The sequence below is a fragment of the Leptonotus elevatus genome, chromosome 6 (assembly GCF_054856555.1).
Source record: "Leptonotus elevatus isolate MCC_2025b chromosome 6, RoL_Lele_1.0, whole genome shotgun sequence".
NCBI classification, from domain to species: domain Eukaryota; kingdom Metazoa; phylum Chordata; class Actinopteri; order Syngnathiformes; family Syngnathidae; genus Leptonotus; species Leptonotus elevatus.
Genome location: NC_141244.1, coordinates 9699888 through 9720524, shown reverse-complemented (window position 1 = coordinate 9720524; position 20637 = coordinate 9699888). Strand labels below are relative to the sequence as shown.

The 20637-nt window shown below is 39.4% G+C and overlaps 1 protein-coding gene across 2 annotated transcripts in view; it reads left to right on the top strand.

Moving 5' to 3' along the window:
* Positions 1-20637, top strand: part of LOC147171986 (dual specificity tyrosine-phosphorylation-regulated kinase 1B-like) — a 64087-nt gene that overhangs the window by 32482 nt on the left and 10968 nt on the right. For both annotated transcript variants that reach the window (XM_086078832.1, XM_086078831.1), the window contains exons 2-4: positions 16136-16302; positions 19810-19929; positions 20235-20423. In XM_086078832.1, the coding sequence (XP_085934958.1) occupies positions 16234-16302; positions 19810-19929; positions 20235-20423 (378 nt within the window). In that variant the 5' untranslated portion in view covers positions 16136-16233. The remainder of the gene's footprint in view (positions 1-16135; positions 16303-19809; positions 19930-20234; positions 20424-20637) is intronic.

The window sequence follows — 20637 nt, the reverse complement described above, 5'->3', positions numbered from 1 at the left end:
AGTTGGAACCAGTTTTTTTAACCCAATTTGTTTTTATTTCTTTTTGCAATGAGTAAACACTCAGGGCTCTATTTTCATAGACAGGTGCCTGTGCTCCTGGCGTTAAAACAGGCGCATCATCATTTTCGTGCCTGGGCAAGTCTCGTCGTCTATGTCTCGTGTTTAGGACTGCAGTGCACCTTCCTGGGCATTTCAGCGGACGGGGCTGCTGCACCCCCAGTGCATCTGGCAATTTGCTAACAAAAAGTAGACGAGATGTTAGACTCCGTAAAAACCAGGACTAACTTGTGTTGTAATGTAATTTTGTTGGATAAGATCAACGCACAGGCAGCCAGATTCGGCACTCTGCGGATGTGTGGTGGATGTCGTTGTATTTCATTCATAAACATGACAACAGTGTGGGACAATTCCTCCCAATCATTGTATAAATCAACTAATTGAACGAATTATTATTATTATTATTATCGTCTTAAAAAGATTTAATAGCACCCTTTTACCGCACGGCACAACTATTGGGGGCAGGTGCCACACACGGATGCACGGTCTCGAAATGCTCACGTCACATGCGCAGCCGACTATATTCTTAAAGGGAGGTCTTGCAGTTTACCGGTACCTGTGTAAATGCACTTTGCGCATGCCAGTCTTTCACATGGACCCTAGCGAGTCAATTTCCGCTTCTGCAATGTCAAGGACTGTGTGCGCTACCCTGATTTTGATGTGAATGAGGCGAGCCACTCCGAATGCATGCATGAAATAAGATTGTTGCTAACCTGAGGACCGTAATTGGCATTGGAGCTATTCATTTAAAAACAATAGTTGCTAGTGGTTGGAGACTTAATATCACTTAAATATAGTTACAATATGTTTAAGGTGGCAATGCTTAAAACAAGTCTCTGCTTTTATTTGCTTGCTTTGTTGGCACACATGTACGTAAAAAATAAAAGCAATGCATACTTGACATTTTATTTTAACTTAATATAAAGGCTGCGGATGAGCTGCATGTGGCCCTCGGGCTCTACTTTTACCAGATGTGCTGTAAGTTTTAATTTCATCCATGAGGTTGGTGGGTCGGGGAAAAAAATGAGCACCACACAACAACCTTTGGAACTCATTTGAGAACCACACCAAAATGATGTTCACCCATATCTATAGAGGTTTCATGTAAGCATTGTAACAGGTTTCAAGTCTCACCTGATCATCAAAGCTTTGTTGATTGTCTCATTTATTCATATTCATTCAATGAGGGTAAGCGGTTCATATAATGGATGGATGGATATTTGAGTGAAAGGTCGAACATTGTTGTCACTGCTCTTTCACTTTGTCTGATCAGCTTCAAGCTTTTCTAAATTACTTTTCGTTTGGCTAGACCTGACGAGTATTGTATGGCCCTGGCCCCATGGGCCACATCCGCCCCATACACAGTTTCTGACTTGCCCTGGCAAAGTCTTTAAAAGTCCTTAGATGCATTAGTTTGGTCAAAAATGACCCCAAATACTGTACTTTGTATATAATCTCAAAGGTTAACCCTGTGACTGTGTCCGTGACTGTGGCTGTCAGGTATACCCAGTCTCACTACCATAAAGGTCATCTTTACAGTAACAGAACAACATACAGCCATGAAAAAAAAAAAGTGTTTACATGTCCTTGCATACCTGGAATATTGATAATCTTCCAGTTTTGAAAGGGTCATTGACAGAATGAACTTTTCATTTAAGTGCCCACCCCTGTAGATAAAGAGAAGTGTGTTTATGTTGAATACAAATTTAAGTAGCTGGGGTCAAAGGTCATAGATAGCCTTGTGAGGAACACACATTGTCAACCTAAATTGACAAATGATTCAATAGTTTTAAATATACATGTTGCAATAACAGCTACATTGATTAATACAGTATTCTGTATTTATTTGAAGTTGAACTATGTTTCTGACTGTTTGATAATGTTTAATCAGAGTGGTATGAACGTTTCGTGAGATAAACCGTGCAAAATATTAAAATACAGCTCATTATTATGATGGGATACAGTTCTTTACCTCTGCAAACAAAAGCTGTATTCATAACCATGGTGTTAAATTAAAGCACATCTGACTGTTTCAGTCAAAACTGAACCATGTTACTCTTGTAAAGGCAGAATATTTGATACAGCTCTGTACTAAAAGTCATTACATTGTACAATTGGTCCTAATCTGATTCTGACCTGTGGTTCCTGAATATTGCCACTGTTTATAATGTGAGGTAGATGGAGAGTTATGACACAACAACCACTTATGCTGTTTGTTGCTTTCAAATTCTGCACAACACACGTATATAAATTGTTATAGATTAAACTCCTTACAGTATTTATTATACGAATAGAAGTAGTCCAGTGAATCAAAAGTGTATCGAGTATCTTTGTCAACACAAAGATGTCTGAACTTTTATCAGATCAGACCGCCATCCCACTCGAGAATGTACAAAAAAAAATAATGTGCAGCACAAGGAAATTGCATAATGCTGAATTTGAGTTTTAGAGAACAGCAAAACAGGAACAGCCCAGCAACAGTCAGGTCGGTAAGGTCGTTATATAAAAAAAAGTAACTTTTAAATTCATACATGAATTACCATTTAATGTGTTATAGCTGTATTGTATCCATACTTCCTTAATTGCATCACAACAGAAAAAATAAATAATTTTATAAATAAATAGTCAGAATGTAAGTCTACTGAATGGTTTCATAGCAGAGCTCTTGTTATCACCCTTTACCGTTTAAAATGTTTGTATATTCAATACTTTTAATGGAGCATTACAGTATATCTCAATAAATCTTACAGCAATGGAAAGCCTCTGTATTTTCTTTTTAAATGTTGCTACATTTGTAGGGGACATGATGGGATAAGCAGTAGCGCTGAGTATGTGAGTAACTTATGCCCATGAAACCAAGTCTTCTCTGTCAATGCCAAACAGCTTATTTTGCTATTACCATTGATTCTCATTTGGTGTTTGGGAGATTGGTTGATGATTGAAGTTTGAAAAAAAAAAATACTTATTTACTACAATATAGTCACTTAATAATCAGGAGTCTCAGTAGCATGCAAGGCTCTTGGCTAAGTACAGCTCTTCAATGAAGAGCCTGGCACCACCACCTCTTTCTGGTCATACACCGCTGTGGGATAGCTTTCCCATTCTTCAACTAGCATTTTGTTGCAAGTTATTACAGTTGTGTGCGTATTCAGCTTACAACTTATGTATAACAATGCAACAGCAGAACTCTTGTCCTTTTAAAATGTTTCAGCTCCCATAAATATCAAGAAAAGTCTGTCTTATAGGGTGTCCTCTCTCTCCGTTATTGTTCAACATGGCAGTTGTGCCCCATCCAGTTAAATGGACAACTTTAAGGACTTAAAGTGGGACTAAAGTATTACAGAATCACCTTTTGTGCAGTCATTATTTTAATGCTTATCTTGTCAGAGTCAATTCCTGCCGTACTAAGGCAGGGTTTTTCCCATGTAGGAAATTTATAGGCGGCCGCCTTTAGCCTGAGCGACTGATATCGCTCAACACAGCCGCAGCGCTCCAGCTTGGCAGCAACATATTTTACCTGCAGTTGCAGCGTTGGGCCATTATGGAGGCACTATATCAACAGCAGTGCACCGGAAAGACTTGATGCAACAATCAAAGAAGAAACTGCTTTTCATTTTTAAATTTTTTTGTTTTACTTTATTGTAACGAAGAAACAGATCACGGAGCAACCGTTCCGAGGCGGTGCGCTCCAGCCATTGCCAAAGTTATAAAAACACAGTATATACAATAAACATAATATTGTTTTAGAACATCGCTGAACAATATTTACAATTTAGTATGTAGAGGCCTACTAGTGGATGACTTTTTAATGATCGTAGTAAAAAATAAATAATAATTTGCGGGTTGCGGCCGACGCACACCCAGCCGCCCACTTAAATCAGCGCTCCAGCAAAGCCACAGCACGGAGCCTCCGATCGGCCGGCCGATGGTCATGGCTCCAGCTTCGGGTATAGCAGCTTTAGAGACCGCAGGAAGCCTTCAGCTGGCCGGTGAGTGAGGACGACTAGCCGATGACTCTTCGCGGCCAAAATAAATGAAACTGCTGGTGTGTTCCATTTGATCACTCGTGCGTGGTAGAGGCGCACTGTTAGATGGAGAAGGCGGAAGTGATGGCGTGAACGTGAGTGTCAACAAGTTTATTAGAAGGGAAGAAGGAAAGTGTGCTAAATAAAACCCAAACTGCAGTGTAAATTTATTTATGTTTCCCTGTGGTTTATTTTGTCTGGCTCTCAGACTCCACTTTTTGGCGACCGGCGAGACGACTCCGGCGCTTCCTCCTCTGTGTCCTCTGACTGTATACGGTCTTGCGAACGAAGCAGGAACGGATACGATTAAAATTTATTTTATTTTAGTTTGTTCGTTTTAAAATCTAATTCTAAAATTGACGTTTTTTAATATTTTGATCGTCCAAAATATGCGTCACTTCCGCCGATGTGGGGTACCTCACATCAAGCACCTCAAAAGAAACATGATGGATTTTTGTCTCTAATACGAGGACAGTTGACCGCACAATCAAGTATACTACACGCAATGGCATCTGCAGAACTTGCATTTTTCGTTTAGTGCGGTTGGATTTGGATTTCTTAAATACCAGTACAAATAGATACTAGTACTTATTTGAAAGTAAGCATCAGCCAAGTGTAAAATGCTTTTTGGTACATGCAGAAATAAAATTCAATGTGTGTGTGTGTGTGTATAAAATGTCAATGAGTTGTGACTCCGAGGGATTTATTTTTATTGAAAGGCGTTCCCAAATGGCTTAACAAAAACAAATGTTAGTTCCAATGTGTCTTGTGATGTGTACACATGTACACATACAAAACATGATGTCATGTGGCATAATGTTTATGTAATATGGTCACGTGTCGGGCTCTAATATAAATGTGATGTGATGCGTATGCGCATAAAGCATGACATCAAATGACATGCATGTTTACAAAACACAATGTTACATGGCGCAGCGTTTACATAAGTAAATACGGTCAAAAATTAATTTAATGGAAATGGCAGAAATAAAATAAAAAAGGCCCAAAATTCACAAAAAAGTTTTTACGCTTGGAGGGGGTGGTTTTTGAAGCGTATCAAAAAAAGGAAAATGCGCATTTTGGCAATAGAAACCGGTTTTGCGAATAAGCGACTACAAGACCGGATATACGTCGCACGTTTTGACCGATACTACGTCACACGCACGTTTGTAGTCACAATAAATGGCAGATGATAAAGTAAGATATGTTTGGGGAGACGAAGAAACACGATTCTTTTAATGATTATTTAAAGAAAAAAAACATTAATGCAATTTTAGATGGCTTTATTAACATCAGCTCTCAATGTAACGACACAATTCACTTACATACAGGAGGGAAGCCAACATGACAAACTACTTTCGTTCAGTCCGTCAAAACCAACATTCCCACCTGGAACTCCCCATTGTCCCAAAGTTCCGTCACTACAACGTCATCTCGCGGAGCATATTCGCAAAAGAAGAGCGGATGGAAACGGGCATAAGTCGCATGTCCATTTTGCGCATTTTCACAAAATTTGCATACAAATTTTGAAACATTTGGATAGAAACCTGACTAATGTTGTACTCAGGTTGATGTGGCCATTCCAACCAGACTCAGCATTTTGACAGACTTTCTGGATTTCTGGGAACACTTGTCATGTTGCTACTCAAAGAAATGGTCACTAAAACAAAGAATCAGATTGTAAAGCATGTCATAAGAATATGGTATCACATAAAGTATCTAAACAGACAAAAAGTACTCTTTCAGTACCTGGTAAACTAATTTGTACGTAACTTGGATATTATGATGTCATTTGAGAAACTGATAGTTTAAATGTAACTTTGATAGAAAAAAAATTTTTGTTTGCAATTTGCAACTCAAGTTTTATTAAATCAACTCAGAAAATATTGTTTTCTCTAAACCTCCTCAAAGAAAATATGTTATATCAAGATGTTATGACATCCATCCATTTTGACACTTAATTCTTCTGAGAATGTAAGAGATCAGATGAAAGCTTGGAGAGACATGGACTATATATAAGAAACTAATTGAGTAAATATTTGTGTAAATGTTCAAATGAATTCATGAATATACATCTCACGTTAATTAATTACAAATGGTCAATGAGAATGTATGTGACAGCAGTGGAATGAAACAAATATAATACAATTCTTCCTGATACCTGTTTCTTTACGTTCATTTTCAAAATAACATGCCTGACAATATGAAAATAAGCCCTCTTCATTTTTGATATTGAAAATCATAATCCCAACATTATATTGGCATGCAAATCAAATAAGAAAAATGTAATACAATAAATGTAGAAAAATATAACACTTTTCACTCAAGTGCAACAAATGTAAAACACAGGTTAACAATAGTGCACTAGCCCTGAGTATTTTTTAGAAGTTATACACAAGATACAAAATAAATTGCCTCCTCAGGGATAATGAAGACACTTTGGACTGTTATATTTTTTTCCGGTTATGATGATACATGCCTGCTAACATTATTGCTACTTTCAAAGTGCATCTTCTTTAATAGCATTACAGATTAGCTGGTTTTGCCATGATACAAATCACCTGAATAATAACGATGACACAAGTGATTGCTGCTTTGCTTGCGTCTGCAGTGAGCTGCTAATGCTACATACAATTAACATATACGTACGTGTGTCGGCAATAGTGAGTGGCTGGCTGTAATGATGTTCAGATTTTTATGCTTTTCACATACGATATCTAAAAAAAGTTAGTAAACCACTCACATTTTTGCAGATATTTAATTACATGATTTTATGGCACAGCACTGAAGAAATGACACTTTGACACAATAAAAAATAGTCAGCATACAGCTTATATCATGGTGTAACTTTATGGTTCCCTTAATAAAAACTCAAATGAAACTCAATGAAACTCAATACAGCCATTAATAGCTAAACCCCTGGCAACAAAGGTGAGTGCACCCTTAAGTGAAAATGTCCAAATTCTCAGCTGTGAATAGGGAGCAGGTGTGTTAAATTTGGTGTTATAACGCTCACACTCTCATACTGGTCACTGAAAGTTCAACATGGTGAGACAAAAGTGAGTACACCTCTAAGTAAAAATTCCCAAAGTCAATAAGGCAATATTTTGTGTGGCCACCATTACTTTCCAGCACTGCCTTAACTCTCTATGGCATGGAGTTCACCAGGGCTTCACAGGTTGCGATGTAGGGGAAATTTACTGTATATGCTTCTTGAGGAATGCAAATAACAGGTGTTTACATTAGAATAACTAATTAAAACAATTATATTAGATGATGTGTACAAGATAAGCTCTTAACTTGCAACTCAGTTCAGTCGTATCTTGTGTTATATGAATATGTCAAGCCATGTGCTTATTCAGGAAATGTTTGTTTTACATTTTCAGTAGTTTACCTGTGTGAGTCTCAACCACGTGGTGTGAGAGATCACCAGGTGTGCCTCAGGAAATTTCCAATTTCATTTCATTGGTCTGAAGATTATTTACTACTTGATCGTCTATGCCACAAACACATATTGTGACAGACAGCGTAATGAAGTGTTCTTCCACTTGATGTCAGTAGGAAAAGTCAGCCTGTGTATCCATCATTATTTGAGTGTTTATACACTTTTTGTATCATTTTTTTGGGTGGTGTTCTTTGAGATTTTTGTAATGCACCTCGTCTCAGTACAGTTTGGGGAACACTGGTCTGCCTGATAATTTAGTTGAATTACCACTTGTTTCTTAAACATCTTCATTTTTGTCAAGACTCATATTGTAAAATGACCTCTGTAATATGGTGACGCAGTTTGGCTGTGATTGAGGTGTAGCCTGAGAATGAGAGGTGAGTCTGCAGAAGCTCCTGACAAACGCTGAGTTCTGTCCTCATGATGTTGAGTAATGTTTGCTTGTGTGTGGATTGTGTTTTTGTACACCCTGACAAATTGTTCTAACTTCCACCATCTCGTACAGTGATTCTCAAAGTGTGATACTCAGGGCTCTCTGGTGGTATGCAAAATAATCTTTGAATATTGTTGCATGCCTATTTATGTTGAGCACATCATACACATGAGTTCTGTAATTTCCGATTGTCTGCGAGGTCATAGAAGTAACCACTGTGAAAGGAAACAGGCAAAAGGCAGGGATAAGTAGAGTGTACTTTGGACAGATGTGGGCTGATGGTCGCAGGGAGTACAGTACTAGTTAAATATTTTGGCGTGATTACGACTGACACTATCATTTGTTTGGAAATTTAAAAAAATATTGATAGCTCACTGTTCGTTCTGGTTACTCTGTCCAAGCAAAGGCAGCGCAACAAGGATGACAGCGAGAAAAAAAAAGAAAAAGTTTTATCTACCTGTAAATTTGTAAGGGAGTGGCAGTGCTGCTATTATAATTATTTTATACTAGTTACCATAGCGAATTGGTTATGTATATTGTTTTTTGATACACATAATGTTCTGTTTTGCTGAACGATTATATTTCCGAACGTCCTTGAATGCATCATGCGACTCGCTAAGGGGTCGCAGGGGTTGAAGGTGCGAAGGTGAAGAGGGCATTCGGTTGTGCGTAGTGTGTACTATTCGTCTCAGGCTGCTGTTTACCTATTTTGGCGCCAGCTACCGTGTTTGTGATTCATAATAAGATGTGACATAAACAACTAATGTCTGGTGTCATATCTGGCTGACAAATAGCATAAGCATAGCTTATAGTAATTTGTTTCTGGTTCAGTTTAACGAGTAGTTTTTCTCTCCACAGTCTAGACATTTATTAATTTGCCAACCATTTTGCTGTGAAAAGTTGGATACAGTCCACTATAACATGATTCCAGCCAGACGTCTATCAAAGTGTACAGAATCACTCAAGCACTTTGTAATTCCGTGGTAAAATGTGCTAGCTAGCAGGTAAGGTTAGCTTAGTGCTTAGCATTGACATGTAGCTTAATTGCTGCGACGGACGCAGAAGAGGAGCTCTTCCTGCTCTAACAGAAGAAAAAAAAAAGTTTGGATATCGCTTGTCAGTCTGGTGCCCGATGTTTGTTACTGTTACTTTGGCTGCTAAATGCTATCTTGGTTGACAGTTAAACAGATATAAACAATAACACACTCACAACTTCCTCACCATTCTCCACACCGGTGGCCCCTTTTTGGTTGGGTGCTCCCAGACCGGAATGATATTGTCTGACATTGTTTTTATTTCCCCACGGTGTGTTTGTCATACTAAGAGAAGTAACTCCACAACATATAACTTGTGATTAAACTTAATTTGAACAAATGTATTATTTCAGAAGTGTTTATCAAAGTAGTAGCCCTTTGCACTAATCAGTCGCCAGCTTCAAAAAAAATGTTGGTGACCCTTGAAAGTGTACATCATAAACATGCAGTTGCGGTGCTTCTCTCCTCACCTTTCAGTCTTTTTGTTCACTGCTATGGGAGGCGGGTGTCATACACACTTGTACACACACAACACATGGCAATGAAGCAGAGTGAATTTGCATGAGTTATTTTTTCAGATGGCTGTAGTGATATTACAGAAAGTTGTGTGGCATAATTGGAAATAGCACAGTAGTTGTAATAGTTTTAACACTTTTATTGAAATAACATCTTGATTAAAAACAAGTTCCAAACACTTTAAAACAAGTTCTCCCCTCGCAGATGAGCTCTTGTCTTGACGCCGCCATTTTAATGGGCCGAAACGACGTCACGACACATTTACGTCAAGACCAAGCATGCACATACCAGATGCAGCTTTGCCATTCCGATTGAACTGTTTACATCAGCGGTGTCCAAACTCTGTCCTCAAGGGCCGAATCCTGCAGGTTTTGGATGTTTCCCTGCCCTTTATTTAACTATAGGATACATAAGTATTTTTTGTGATACATATTATTTATATATGATGTGTGATGATGTGTATTGCTGCCGGTAACGCTGTGAATTTCTCCACTGTGGGGATAAATAAAGGTGTATCTTACTTACTCTTACTCTTACTCCAACGCACCTGTTCCAATGAACAGGATCGTTGTCAGGCTTATGCAGAGCTTGCTGATGAGCTTCAGGTGTGTCGGAGAAGAGAAATATCCAAAACCTGCAGGACTCTGGCCCCTGACCGAGTTTGGACACCTCCGGACTGGATTTCATGATGCTTGATTGGCAAAAGGGGATAATCCGCTCCTGTGAAATCCGAATTACAATCGGATTCATTCTTTTCATTCTGATTGATGTGTTTATATGGACCATTTTCATTATGTTTGGCCATTCGGATTACATGGCTCCATGTAAACCCGGCTATTGATAGCGTTACTGTCTTTATAAACTGTTGCGAAACCAGCAGTCCAGGGCAAAATACGGCCTAGGTGCCGCCACCGGTCTGTCCACCAGCCCTCAAAGTAAAATATAGAGTATGTGGGGATTTTATTTTGAAAGTTGTGCTTTTAAGTTTGCATTTATGGCCGCTAGTAGTACAAGAAAGGTAGGCAGAAAGAGCTACAACTTGTGTCTTAGTGATGTTTTCGCTTTATCTAATGACATTTCCGACCCCTTTTGCAAATATTTGAATGTCGCTGTGAATATCTTCAGTTGATCTGTTTGTGGTTGGGTTATGCTTTTCTGTGAAGCATATTGAGTTGCCTTGTGTATGAAATCTGCTTTATAAATAAAGTTGCATATGTTTCTAAAAAAGAGACTAGCAAAATCTAGACTAGCAGACATGACAAGAGTAGTCCTAATAGCAACATTGTTATTTCCTGCACAGTGGAGAGAAGAGTGCCAAGAAGATGAGATAGTCGAGAAGCCTTGATTCTACCCATAATACATTCAAGATTGTACCGGAACAGCAGTTGGAAGTTGGAGGGAAAGGGAATGCAGCACACAGCATTATACCGGTTCATATATGGTAGAGATGGATAATAAAAATTATGACCAGACACCTGACACCAGGGGCAGACTGGTCATCGTGAATTTCCCGAACGGCGGGTAAATTTTTTGGGGCCAGTCAGGCAGCTTATTTGTGGCTATAAGCGAAGTGTGCATTACGTTTGGCATGCATGGAAAAAAAAAAGCGAAGCTACCAAACTAGCTGTCATTTGAATGGCGGAGATTAGTGGTGACAGTCTTTGCGTAACTGTACACCTTAAAGCTTCCAAGTCAACCCTGCAAAGTCAGTAAACCACATGCTATGCATGTTTAAAATACATTAAATAAAAAACAGCAACTTTCTAGCGGTTGAAATGTTACAAATCAGAGCTCATTCCATTGGATCCAATTCATTTTCAATGACCGTATAGTAGCTTAGCCTACCCACAATGCACCACGGCGCTACCCATAATGCACCGTGCCGTCGAGATGCGCACTTCGCTTATTTTTAGCTGAAATTTGGCAGCTAATTGAACTAGAGGTTTCCGGAGTAGCAGACAAAATTCAAGTTTCAATATGTAGCGGTAGACACCTGTACAACGATGCCAAAGAATTTGGCCTTTCTATGAAGCTTCATGAAGCACTTCTGATATTATTTTACTCCTCTAGATGGTGCTCTTTCTTTAAAGATAAAAGTTATGTAAAGTTTAATTATAATTTTTGTATCCTAGTAATGTTTATTTGCATCTTCCATTAAAGCACAAAACACTCTTCTAAATATGGTAAATGTGAGAGCATCCCTTTTTTTCCTCACTGTCCCTGATGACGTTGGCAACCCAACTGCTTGCTTCTTGAAGTCAACAAAAAAATTATAATTTTGACCAAAGCACATGCTTTTGAACCATTAACTAAACTTCGTATGAGACTATATCAGTACACGTATTGACTTGGATGAAATGGCCTGACTAATACTACTCGCGTTGTCACTGAAATTCCCGCTGTTTTGCTGAATCTTTTTGCCGTCATTTTGCATGGAGATGGGCAGACTTGATGACACCGATCCGTGGCAGGTGGCATAAAAAACTTTAACAATACCATCTATCGTTTTTCGTGATAGTCTCTGGGAAAACATATTGTCCTAAAAAATGGTTATACTTTAGTTGAAACAAAACACATAGCGCTTTGTGGACAAACTGGCATTTCAGCATGATGAACTGAAGCAATCAAAGTTCACTAAGCATTGAGTCTCGTTGTGGTACAGGTGTAACCAAAACAAAAGGAACTTGATTAATTGTGGGGTTGGGTTAAGAGACCAGATGATGGCCCCCGGGAAGCCCCCATGAATAAAAGCTCTTTTTTGTTTGTTTTAACAAAAACTTAGGCATACTGCGCTCCTGTAGTTGGCCACGATGGTGGTTCTTGGAAGCTAAGTATCGTTTGTGGTGGTACTTGGTGTAAAACGTTTCAGAACCACTGAGCTAGTACTTTATTGGCTACTTCAAGCATTGGTTTCTGACTCTTCTCTCCATACACATGCTACCCAAAGTGGTTTTCCAATGGTGTCTTAAATAATGCTGCATCGTTGTGCATCATGGTGGAGACAAAACTCTCAGCATAAAATTTCAGAAAAACGAGTTGCTTTTTGAAGTAGGGAAGGAGGGAAGACTAGATTGAGGAATGACCACTTTCATGGATTTGTATAAATAGCAAGAGAGAATGCAGACTTTGAGATGAGGTTTGAGAAAGCAGGAAGGATGATGAAGGAAAGGGGTGGGGCTTGTAGAGTAGGGTTGGTTGGGTTGCTAGGGGAGAGTGTATCAGCCTGCTACTGAGAGCCAGCCTTGCTATTGGAAGCTACATGCATAGCAGGAGAGAGGAGGAAGAGAAGTAGCTAATGAGTGTTGTAGGCTGGTTGCTGAGACAGCACAGAGTTTATTTATAGAGTGCTGGCCGGCCAGCCCTTAGATACCAGCAGCCAATCAGCTGACGGAGAAAGAGAGGGGCCCAACCAATGGCAGCACAAGACGGGGGATGTCAGAGTGAGGAAGTTCTGTGAGTGCTTCTCAGTCTCTTAAAGAGACTGTGCTGATTTCTCAGTACTAGGCAGATATTTCCTCTCTCCAGCAGTGTCATGTCTGTAAGCAGGCCAGGACCCAGAGCACCACAACAATGACTCTGTGACAATGATTGGATAATTATTTCTCTGCACTTTCATGCAAACACAGAATATGAAAACATATAGTATGCTGCTCACCACAGCTGAAAGGTTAAAAAAAAAAAAGTTTTTTAAAGTACGTTTCTAGTACAGATCACTAATTCATATCTTTGAACCATTTGGAAAAAATGTAGGGTGCTGATGACCGGAAGAAGATGAAGGCATAGAAGTTATAATTACTCTTATGTGATCTCTGTGAGCATCTAACCTCAACTACAAAAAATTTATAATTTTTGCCCCTCTGAAACCAATTTTCCTTTCTAGGGAGACCCGAGCTTTTAACACCCGGCAGCTCAGGTTTACAAACTGGCTGTATGCTAGCAGTACACACCACAAGTGACAACTACTTGCCAACACTGTAATACTTTTTAAGAAAATGGTCCTTAACTTTTCGATGCAGTTGTGTTACGGTGTTTTCTTTGATAATATTGATAGAGAAGATATAAAATACAATAATTCCTGCTGCTTCACTAGAACTGTACATATTCAGATAGTTTTAAAAGTAAAAGAGCACCATTCGTGCATTAACTTGGTTAGTGACAGTTGCAGTACTATCCCTTCTTGCCTCTAGCATGTTGACCTCTTTCGAAGTGTGTGGATTCATTGTATGGCACAACTTAACCTTCTTGAAGGAGAACCAAGGACTTTTAAATTGAGTAGTATATAAAGAGACTGAATGCAATGAGGATTTTTGGGGTCGATCATCCATTAGCTAGTTAAAAAGAAATGATCACATCCCAGCTAGCTCACCTATCTGATCACAAGATTGAACAATATCTGTCTATTTAAATAACATGTTTACTGCAAAACGTGTATGCTGTTTGTATGTTTAACAATCTTTGCCATATCCCACGGAGGGTGGGGGTAAAAAAGGTGTGTAATTTGAATATGAGTGAAACATTTCTTCATTCACAAATGGGCAGAACTTGATTTTGACTAACAATGTAGATTGTAGCTGCTTTCAAAACATGCAGTAAAATTACTACTACTGTACATACTTTAGTTAAAATATTTTCAAAATTATTTCAGTAAAGAAACTCTGGATTTATGACCCCCTGCTGCATGGCAGTATCAAGTGAAGTGGGACGCCAGTGTTGTGTAGAAGTCTTATTAATGGTGGACATGGGGATGCATATATTTTTTGTTTTTGTTCAGTGTACTTCTTGTACACTTGTCTATTTCTTGTTTCTACCACTGCTGCTAAAACAATGCAAATTTCACTAATGTTGGACTTACAAAGGTTATTATGCAGTAATATAAATATTATATAACTAAATCTTTTATCATGTTTAGCAATGTTAGCAATCCAGCCTCCGCTACTTACGAGGCATTGTTGTTTGTGCAACAAGCATTCCCCAGTGATGCGCCCCAACAACTCCGGCATTTCTGTCACACTGAGAAATGCACACAGAAGATCATACATACTCATATAAATATTAGAGCTGTCAAACAATACATTTTTAAAAATCAGATTAATCACAATTTAGAATTTTGACTAATCACGATTAATCGCTTAATAAAAAAGGCTTTTTATCAAGATTTTTACCCTGCCAAATTTGAAGAGCACCGGTTATGTGTTAATTCTTTTGACATTTAATGTTATAAGGACGTCTTCTACAGTTTTTTGATCCACTAATTCTCTCATCCTCCTCTTTTTCTAATCAATTACTTGCATAATTTAAAAGGAAAAAAAAAATAACCCCAATATTTTGACATGAACAAATATTCTAAATGTCATACGCAAACATTTATTAAATGCTTTACTTTAATGCATGTAGTTATGTTTATTGCTCAAACGCAACATGTGCTATCTTAAACATAGCCATCCGCTGGATCATCTATGGCCAAAATTAATAAAATAATTTTTTTTGTGATTAATTAATCAGTTAATGCTTTAACTTTGACAGCACTAATAAATATGTAATCAACATGCATGACCGCGATTGGATGATAGGGTCCAATTCTCTACCTTCGGCATGGCACTTCCTGCCAGGGCGCAAGAAAAGCCTTGCGGGCCGCCAGGCTAATGAAGCACCGGGGGGGAACCTTGTCGTTAGAGCGTAATGCTAATCTCAAAATTTATTGTGACCGATACCTAGGTTGTTGTTTTTTTTCTCAACATGAAAAAGTTGTCCTGCTATTGGTGCAGAGCATTCAAGGGCCAATAGGATATCTTAGCTCGGCATGCAGTGAACATGTTACACATCAGTGAATGACGTGCATAAGCAAGACACAAGATGCTGCATCCAAAGTCCTATATTAGCGTCAGAATTAATGGTATCGGCATGTGACTGATACCACTGTTTTAATGCAGTATCGGGGCCTCTGCCGATACCAGTATCGTATCGGAACAACACTTGTCTGTACGTAGAGTTTGCCAAACATTGAGGGGAGTTTATAAGCCAAAATAAACACAAACACAACATAAAGAGCAACATGTTTGCTGTGGAGAGATAACCATTACGCCTGCTGGCTTGGTGTGGGAATCGATAACTGAACTGTCGATGCCTCTGATAGTACTAAGGTTGATTATCAATCCTAAACATTGATACATTTAATACTTAGTCATTTGAGGCCCTATTTGCAGTATCATACCACAAAGCAAAGAGGTTTAGGTCTTGATTAGCAGATGCACACAAGGACCACATAAGGTGTACGTCAAAACTTTGTTTGGCAGTCATGGATCCTATTATGTTCATGAAGTTGTTGGCAGTTCAATTTAGTGATCAACGCTTGGCTACTCCTCACATTAAAGTATACAACAGCAGACATGTCTCTCTGTATTTTTCGACAACTAATTGGTAATTTGCATGATGCCTACCTGTGCCTTGGCCAAACTTGCCTTTCCTGGATTTTACATGGAATCTTCAACCTCCAAAAAAGTCAACCCTTCCTCTTCCCATTAAACAAAAACCCATAAATTAGCTTTTAAGGACAAAGAAGGGTATTGAATGATTAGAATGTTGGGGATTCCCAATTTAATCACGTCTCTTGTCTTTCTCTCTTCAGGTGTAAGCAGCTCAGGATGTCCGCCCACCTCCACCTCCTCCTCCTCCTCCTCCTCCTCCTCCTCTACTGCCCAGGGCTTCTCCCTCGCTGAGCCAGCCATGACCAGCCAGCACACACATACACACCCCTCCTTCAGCTCCATCCACTCCATGGCCGAACAGCAGCAGGTATGCAGTGGTTCTGCCAAAAATACATTTGGCAGAGGAACATGGCATTGGGCACTAACACTACCACTGAAAAGTTCAGACATTTTAGCCATGTAGGATCAGATTTTACACACCTTTCTAACCTTGAATATCAGCTTTCTTCATCTTTTGTTTTCTCACCAGAAAATGATATTGTCATTTTCATTGACAAGGCATTTTGGAGCCTGAAAACATAATTTAGATAGAAGTTTTGGAAAATTCAACATGGAGAACAAAAATAATTTTTTTTGCGATTAAAATAGTACATGTGCGAGTATTAACTACAATCCCCACACTAAATGTGGAGGTCACATTCATGGTCATTAGATCTTGTTTACTGTCTATTCAGATAGATAATTATCTCTGTCAGAACTACTGATAAATTTACACTCATATATTGGTTGAAAATTGGATTTAAAAAAAAAATCCTACAAAGTTAGTCAGAATAGCTGGGATTAGGACCACATGCGTCCTGTTAGCAACTCCGCAGCCGTGGATGGAGGAAAAATAAATAGCAGATGCGGGAGAGGATGAAAGCAATGAACTATTTGTGCCTAAAAAGAATAGCACGTTTGCAATATGGGACTACTTCGGCTTCAGGAGAGATGATTTAGGACTGTGCAAGTGATGTCGAAGAAAAGTGGCTACGTCAAGAGGAAACGCAACCAATCTACACAGTCGTCTTCAGAGTCCCAATACTACTAACGTGAAGACAAGTTGTAAAATAGCAAATCGATAACCAATAATGACAGTTTTGCGAGCGTCACACCTTACGAGAAAACTTCCAAGCGCCACAGAGCTATTACCGCAGCTTGCCAGAAAGTACCTCAGTCTGTATACCTGCAAGCAGCTCACCCTCCAAGAGACTTTTTAACGTGCCTCGGGCAATGTAGTCAGCCAGCGTACTTGTTTAAAACCGGCCAAAGTGAACATGCTGGTCTTCCTGGCAAAAAACCTTGAATAATTTTGTTAAGGCCGTTCAGTGTTGTTTTTTTTATGGTCACTGTAACATTGAAATGGGAAGACTTACATCTTAAGCACTTTGTTTTCAAGAATTATTATTAATATATTTTTTGTACATATTATTTAATTTACCAGTCATGCTAAAGCTCTTGGGAATTTTATGGTTGTCACTTACTCATGGTTATGCTTGAATAAAATAAATGATTAGAGTACTTTTATTTTTTTGGGGTCCTCGCATGTTTATGGTAACAAACAAGTGTTTGCACTTCATAAATTTAGCCTCAATTGCAATGTTTAGATCAGATTACTGTACATAGTGTGCTCATATTCCACACTTAAAGCTTATTTATTTAGATAATGAAAATATAATTTCTTTAGAGACATGTTAAAATCGCAATAATATCGCTATTGCGATATTCAACACCCATATCGCGTATCACATGTTTTCCCAATATCGTGCAGCCCTAGCTGGGATCCTAGTGGTTACTGTGCTTCCTGGGAGAACTTCCAAAACATTTATGACATCTTTGATTGGCTGCTTCACCAGCACAAATATGGACATGCTCTCAACCAGGGTGCGGTTGTCTTTCCACCCTGCCACGCAACCCTTTCACACTGAGCGAGCGCAGTGTGAAAAGGCTTATTACAGCAGGCTGCGCCTGCTATCATCTTGTGGCGGCCGGGGCTCAGGAGGAAGCCCCGGTCGTCCAGTAACCGAAAGGTTGGCCGTTCGATCCCCGCTCTCCCCAAGTCACTTGTAATTGTGTCCTTGGGCATGGCACGCATTGCCTCCTGTGCCACTCACACTGGTGTCTGAAAGGTGCGAATGTTTGGTGGTGGTCGGAAGGGTCAGAGGCGCACACTGGCATCCACGCTTCTGTCAGCCTGCCCCAGGGCAGCTGTGGCTACTTAAGTAGCTGACTGCCACCACAGTGTGAATGTGTGAGCGCACAAATAATGTTTCCATTGTGAAGCATCTTTAAGTGTCCAAAAAAGCGCTATATAAATCGAATCCATTATTATTATTATTATTATCTGACGGGAGAAAATATTAAAGGATGCCACTTACTATAAATCCTACCAATATTAACTGCATTGCTTAGCAAAAGGGGGAAATGAAACAGAGCCTGAGACTCCAGGCTAAGCCTCCTTATATTCAAATTCATTAAAACAGTAAAGTAATGTCAGACCTATTTTGTAAATGAATATTAGCAAGTCAACATGGTCAAACATGGAAAGTCCAACATTTGAAAACACCCACTATAAAAGTTGCTTGGATGTAGAAAGGCATGCTATAACTTTGTTTACACAAGATGAAGCTCACTATGTAAGGCCTTGTTCAGACTGCCAGACCAAATCAGATTTTTAGCCCATCCAGATTGAAAGTGGATGGCTCTTTTGTAGTCTGAACAGTAACAAAGCACATGAAACGATTTTTATGGGACGGATTGAAACCACATACAGGAGGTAGTTTCATATCCGATTTGGACAGGATTCGTCCCAGTCTGATCAGCTCGAAACAATCAGAGCTGATTTGACTGTGACGTCACTATATGCATGCAAAAACCCAAAGCGCCCGCGCTGTCGATACATAATTGGCTCGCTGCCTGGCTGGTTCATCGCATGCTGGGCAGTCAAACATCTTGACGGGCCGGCTCCATTGCCCCGTTGGCTCCTCTCATGCTCAACCGGGAATACAGTGACAGGTTACACTACTTGCGCTGAAGCCGTCTTGCTACCTCATCAGTTCTTCACATGCGCAACCGGAAATAGCGAATGGAAGTGCCTGGCCGTAGCCATAGACATATGGATGTTAAAAAATATATTTTAAAAATAAAAGAAAACCGCTTAACACGCTTGCGATGAACGGAAAGTACGGAGCGGTAAACAGAGTCACAATGACGTCAAACACTACACGTTCTGGGCGCCGCCTCCATTCGACGTCGTTGCTACAGCAACCTGTCAGATGGGTCAGTAATGTGGCTCGTGAGCGTTTTGAGTCGACTGGACGCAATATTCTGTCTTTTGAATCCAGGGTCCGTTGTTTCTGAGTCTGTTGAATCGAGGTTCCACTATACATAGACAAAAGATCCCAGAAAATTACCATTAACTAAAATTTGATGTAATTTTAAGGAAAAATACTACTGGTATATCGGGATATATCATTATCAGGATATAAATGACCTGTTTACCTTCTACCTAAAATGTAGACTGCTTGCATAGACCCCATATAAATGCCACCCATTAGCTTCACGTAACGCTCACTGGCTGATGATGACTGCCTCCTTCCTGCGTATCCTTGTACCAGTATTGATTGAACATTTAACTCTCTTCACTCGCTCAAAATTATGTAATGATGGCTCCTCACGATGTCCTACTTTTGAGTTGAATGGAGAGGTGGAAAGGTGAACCTACATTGACTAAACTAAATGAACATTGTTGTGAAGACACTTACTGTATTTTATGTTTTGTATTTTCTTCACTTGAATAGAACTCTGCTGATAATGTGTTGCTGTTCCTTGGTAGGTGCTGTCTGATATGACCATACTCCAGCGGAGGATCCCCCCTAGTTTCAGAGACCCTGCCAGTGCCCCATTGCGGAAACTTTCTGTAGACCTCATCAAAACATACAAGCACATCAATGAGGTATGATACCAGAATCAGAAACCTGTACATATTCAACACCTCTTATGGATTTGCTTGTATCTATTTTGTATTTATTGTCGACTTGGGAGAGAAGCAAATACTTGCAGTACATACAAGCATACATATTTGCATACAGTCAATGATGCATACCCCTAGGCTATGTTAAACTTGCAATATGAGCACAAATCTATATATCACCATTCACCACTAGTTGGCACACATACAGTTCTTATTAATATAACGCAGAAGGAGAAGATGAGTTTCATTTAACTTGTTTTGAGATACTGAGCTTTCTTTATCCTCAGGTGTATTATACAAAGAAGAAGCGGCGGGCGCAGCAGGTCCCGCCTGAAGATAGCAGTACTAAGAAGGAAAGAAAAGTATACAACGACGGCTATGATGACGACAATTATGATTACATCGTCAAAAATGGAGAAAAGTGGCTGGACCGCTATGAGATAGACTCGTTGATTGGGAAGGGCTCCTTCGGACAGGTAAGGGCTCACACAGCATCTATGTGAAAACTGAAAATTCGTAGCTTGTAATGTTGTGGTGGCAACAGAGAAGTTAGATCTCTGGAAACATTCTTATCATCTACTGTATCCACCAATACATCCATTTTCTATACCGCTTACTCTATTTAGGGTCTCGGATAAGATAGAACCTATCCTTGCCGACTTAGCACGAGAGACAAACTACATCCTGGAC